Source organism: Palaemon carinicauda, chromosome 9 (genome assembly GCF_036898095.1).
Source record: "Palaemon carinicauda isolate YSFRI2023 chromosome 9, ASM3689809v2, whole genome shotgun sequence".
NCBI lineage: Eukaryota > Metazoa > Arthropoda > Malacostraca > Decapoda > Palaemonidae > Palaemon > Palaemon carinicauda.
The window spans coordinates 165,706,897-165,711,587 of record NC_090733.1 but is presented as its reverse complement, the minus strand read 5'-3'; the positions used below and the strand labels follow the sequence as shown (position 1 = coordinate 165,711,587).

The window sequence follows — 4,691 nt, the reverse complement described above, 5'->3', positions numbered from 1 at the left end:
ATAAGGTTATCTCTTTTGGTATCGGTGGAGTTGGTGTCAATCTTTTGTATCTTGCGGGTGTTGATGGTGATCTCTTGTGTCTCCCTTGGGTTGGTGTTGATCTCTTGTGCTTCACTGGGGTACAATCTCTGTGTCTTGCTGGGGTTGATGGTGATCTCTTTTGTCTAGCTGGAGTTGATGTTGATCTCATGTGTCTCACTGGGGTTAATTTCTATCTCTTGTGTCTTGCTGGGGTTGATGTTGATCTATTGTGTCTTGCTGGTGTTGATGTTGATCTATTGTGTCTCACTGAGATTGATGCTGATCTCTTTGGTCTCTCGGGTTTTGATGTTGAACTCTTTTGTCTTGGTGGAGTTGATAGTGATCTCTTGTGGCTCACTGGGGTTAATCTTGATCTCTTGTGTCTCACTGAGGCTGATGTTGATCTGTTGTCTCGCTGGGGTTGATATTGATCTGTTGTGTCTCGCTGGAATTCTGGGATTAATGTTGATCTGTTGTGCCTAACTGGTGTTCTGGAATTCATGTTGATCATCTGTGTCTCACTGGGGTGTATGACGATCTCTTGTGTTTCCCTGGGGTTGATGACGTTCTCTTGTGTCTTGCTGAAGTTGATGTCGATCTTTTGTGTCTTGCTGAGGTTCATGTCAATCTTGTGAGTCTCGGTGGGGTTGATGTCTATCTCATGTTTCTTGTTGGGGTCAATGTCGTTCTTGTGTATCTCTCTGGGATCGATGTGGATCTCTTGTGTTTCGCTAGGGTTGATGGCGATCTCGTGTGTCTGTCTGGCATTGATGTTTACATCCTGTGTGTCGCTGAGGTTGATGTCGATATCTTGTGTCTCACTGGAATTGAAATTGATCTCGTATGTCTTGCAGGGGTTGAAATTGATCTCGTATGTCTTGTTGGGGTTAATGTCGATATCTTGTTTCTCTCTGTTGTTGATGTTGATCTAGAGTGTCTCGCTGTGGTTGATGGCGATGTCTTGTGTCTTGCAGATGTTGATATCGATTTATGTTTTGCTAGGATTGATGGTGCTCTCTTGTGTCTCACTGTGGTTGATTTTGATCTCATGTTTCTCGTTGTCGTTCATGTTGATCTCGTGTTTCTCGTAAGGGTTGATTACTATCTCTTGTATCTCGCTGGGGTTGATGACAATCTTTTGGGTCTTTCTGTAGTTGAAATAGATCTTGTGTGTCTTGATGGTGTTGAAGTTGATCTTGTGTATCTCGCAGTGGTCCATGTCAAGCTTATGTATCTCTGGGATCAAGGTCTATTTTATGTACCTCCCCGATGCTCGTGGTTGATCTCTTTAGTCTTTCTGGGGTTGAAGTCAATCTTATGTGTTTCACTGGTGTTGATGTTGATTTTGTGTTGGGATGATGTCAATCTTATGTGTCTTGGTGGGGTTGATGTCAATCTCGTGTGTCTCGCTGGGGTCATTATTAATTTTATCTATATCTCTGGGGTTGAGGTCGATCTCTTTTGTCTCACTAGGGTTGAGGGAAAGCTCTCGTGTTTCACTAGGGTCAATTTTGATCTTGTGTGCCTTGCTGCGGGTGATAATGACTTCTTGTGTTTTAATATGGTTGATATCAATCTCTTGTGCCTAATTGGGGTTGATATCATTCGCGTGGTCAATGTTGATCTTTTGTGCCTCACTGTGGTTGATGTCGATCTTGTGTGTCTTGATGGGGTCAATGTCGATCTTGTGTATATTTCTGGGATCAATGTCGATCTTTTTTGTCTCCTTGGGGTTGATGTCTATCTCGTATATCTTACTGGGGTATAAGGTGATCTCTTATGTATCGGGGGGGGGGGGGGGGGTGGTATTGATCTCGTGTCTCGCTGATGTTGATGACAATCTCTTGTGTCTGGCTGGGATTGATAGTGACCTATTGTGTCTTGCTGGGTTTGATGTTGATCTCTAGTGTCTGGCTAGGGTTGATGTTAATCTCTTTTGTCTCACTGGGTTTGATGTTGATCTCTTTTGTCTCGCTGGGGTTGATGTCAATTTCTTATGTTTCAATGAGGTTGATGTCGCTCTGTTTTGTTTCGCTGTGGTTGATGTTGATCTCGTGTCTTACTGGGGTTGATGGTGATCTCTTGTGTCTCACTATTGTTGATGCCAATCTCTCGTGTCTTGCTGGGGTTGTTGGTGAACTCTTGTGTGTCACTTGTATCTTGCTGCAATTGATGTTGATCTCCTGTATCTCACTGGGGTTATTCTTTATCTCTTGTGTCCTGCTGGTGTTGATAGTGATCTCTTGTATTTTGCTGAGGGTGTTGTCGATCGTATGTGTCTCGGTGGAGTTGATGTCTCTTTTGTGTTTCTCGGTGGTGTCAATGTCGATCTTGCGTATCATCCAGTGATTGATTTGGATCTTTAGTGTTTCTCTGTGATAGATTTCAAGTTCCCATGTCATGCTGGGGTTAATGTTGATCTCTTGTTTTGTGTCTTGCTGTGGTTAATCTTGATCTCTTGTGTCTGTCTGGGGTTGATGTTCACTCTTGTGTCTTGCTGTGGTTAATGTTTTATCTATTGTGTCTCGCTGGGGTTGATGGTAATCCCTTGTCTCGCTGCAGTTGATGTTGATCTCTTTTGTCTTTCTGGGGTTGAAGTTGATCTTGTGTGTCTCGCTGGTATTGATGTTGATTTCGTGTTGGGATGATGTCTATCTTGTGTGTCTCGCTGGGGTTGATGCCAATCTCGTGTGTCTCGCTGGGGTTAACGTTAAATTTTTTATTTATCTCTGGGGTTGTGGTTGATCTCTTGTGTCTCACAGGGGTTGAGGGCAATCTCTCGTGTTTCACTAGGGTCGATTTTGATCTTGTGTGTCTTGCTGCGGGTGATGTTGACTTTTTGTGTTTTACTAGGGTTGATATCAATCTCTTGTTCCTAATTGAGGTTAATATCATTCGCTTGTGTCTCGCCGGAGTTTATGCAATTTTTTGTATATCTCTGGGGTCAAGGTTGATCTTGTGTGTCTCACTGGGGTTGATTTCAATCTTATGTGTCTCGGTGGGGTTAATGTCGATCTTGTGTATATTTCTGTGATAAATGTTGATCTTTTGTGTCTCCTTGTGGTTGATGTCTATCTCGTATATCTTACTGAGGTATAAGATGATCTCTTATGTATCGGTGGGGTTGGTATCGATATCATGTCTCGCTAATGTTGATGACGATCTTTTGTGTCCCGCTGAGATTGATGGTGATCTATTGTGTCTTGCTGGGGTTGATGTTGATCTCAAGTGTCTCGCTAGGGTTGATGTTAATCTCTTTGTCTTGCTGGGTTTGATGTTGATCTCTTGTGTCTATCTGCGGTTGATGTCAATTTCTTATGTTTCAATGAGGTTGATGTCGCTCTGTTTTGTTTCGCTGTGGTTGATGTTGATCTCACGTCTTACTGGGGTTGATAGTGATCTCGTCTCTCGCTATTGTTGATGCCAATCTCTTGTGTCTTGCTGGGGTTGTTGGTGAACTCTTGTGTGTCACTGGGGTTGATGTTTATCTTTTGTATCTTGCTGCAAATTGATGTTGATCTCCTGTATCTCACTGGGGTTATTCTTTATCTCTTGTGTCCTGCTGGTGCTGATAGTGATTTCTTGTGTTTTGCTGAGGGTGTTGTCGATCGCGTGTGTCTCGGTGGGGTAGATGTCTATTTTGTGTTTCTCGGTGGTGTCAATGTCGATCTTGCGTATCATCCAGTGATTGATTTGGATCTCTAGTGTTTCTCTGTGATAGATTTCAAGTTCCCATGTCTTGCTGGGGTTAATGTTGATCTCTTGTTTTGTGTCTTGCTGTGGTTAATCTTGATCTCTTATGTCTGTCTGGGGTTGATGTTCACTCTTGTGTCTTGCTGTGGTTAATGTTTTATCTATTGTGTCTTGCTGGGGTTGATGGTAATCCCTTGTCTCGCCGCAGTTGATGTTGATCTCTTTTGTCTTTCTGGGGTTGAAGTTGATCTTGTGTGTCTCGCTGGTATTGATGTTGATTTCGTGTTGGGATGATGTCGATCTTGTGTGTCTCGCTGGGGTTGATGCCAATCTCGTGTGTCTCGCTGGGGTTAACGTTAATTTTTTATTTATCTCTGGGGTTGTGGTTGATCTCTTGTGTCTCACAGGGGTTGAGGGCAATCTCTCGTGTTTCACTAGGGTCGATTTTGATCTTTTGTGTCTTGCTGCGGGTGATGTTGACTTTTTGTGTTTTACTAGGGTTGATATCAATCTCTTGTTCCTAATTGAGGTTAATATCATTCGCTTGTGTCTCGCCGGAGTTGATGCAATTTTTTGTATCTCTCTGGGGTCAAGGTTGATCTTGTGTGTCTCACTGGGGTTGATTTCAATCTTATGTGTCTCGGTGGGGTTAATGTCGATCTTGTGTATATTTCTGTGATAAATGTTGATCTTTTGTGTCTCCTTGTGGTTGATGTCTATCTCGTATATCTTACTGAGGTATAAGGTGATCTCTTATGTATCGGTGGGGTTGGTATCGATATCATGTGTCGCTGATGTTGATGACGATCTCTTGTGTCTCGCTGGGATTGATGGTGATCTATTGTGTCTTGCTGGGGTTGATGTTGATCTCTATTGTCTCGCTAGGGTTGATGTTAATCTCTTTGTCTCGCTGGGTTTAATGTTTATCTCTTTTGTCTATATGCGGTTGATGTCAATTTCTTATGGTTCAATGAGGT

General features: G+C 42.8%; 1 protein-coding gene across 1 annotated transcript; it reads right to left on the bottom strand.

The window, feature by feature from the left end:
• Positions 1–211: 211 nt before the first annotated feature.
• LOC137646745 (protein PF3D7_1417600-like) lies at positions 212–1,240 on the bottom strand. Its single transcript, XM_068379853.1, has 2 exons — positions 1,051–1,240; positions 212–930 (listed from the first exon to the last, which is right to left on the bottom strand). Exons 1-2 carry the CDS (start codon positions 1,238–1,240, stop codon positions 212–214), a joined length of 909 nt encoding a protein of 302 aa, XP_068235954.1.
• Between the last annotated feature and the right edge of the window lie 3,451 nt (positions 1,241–4,691).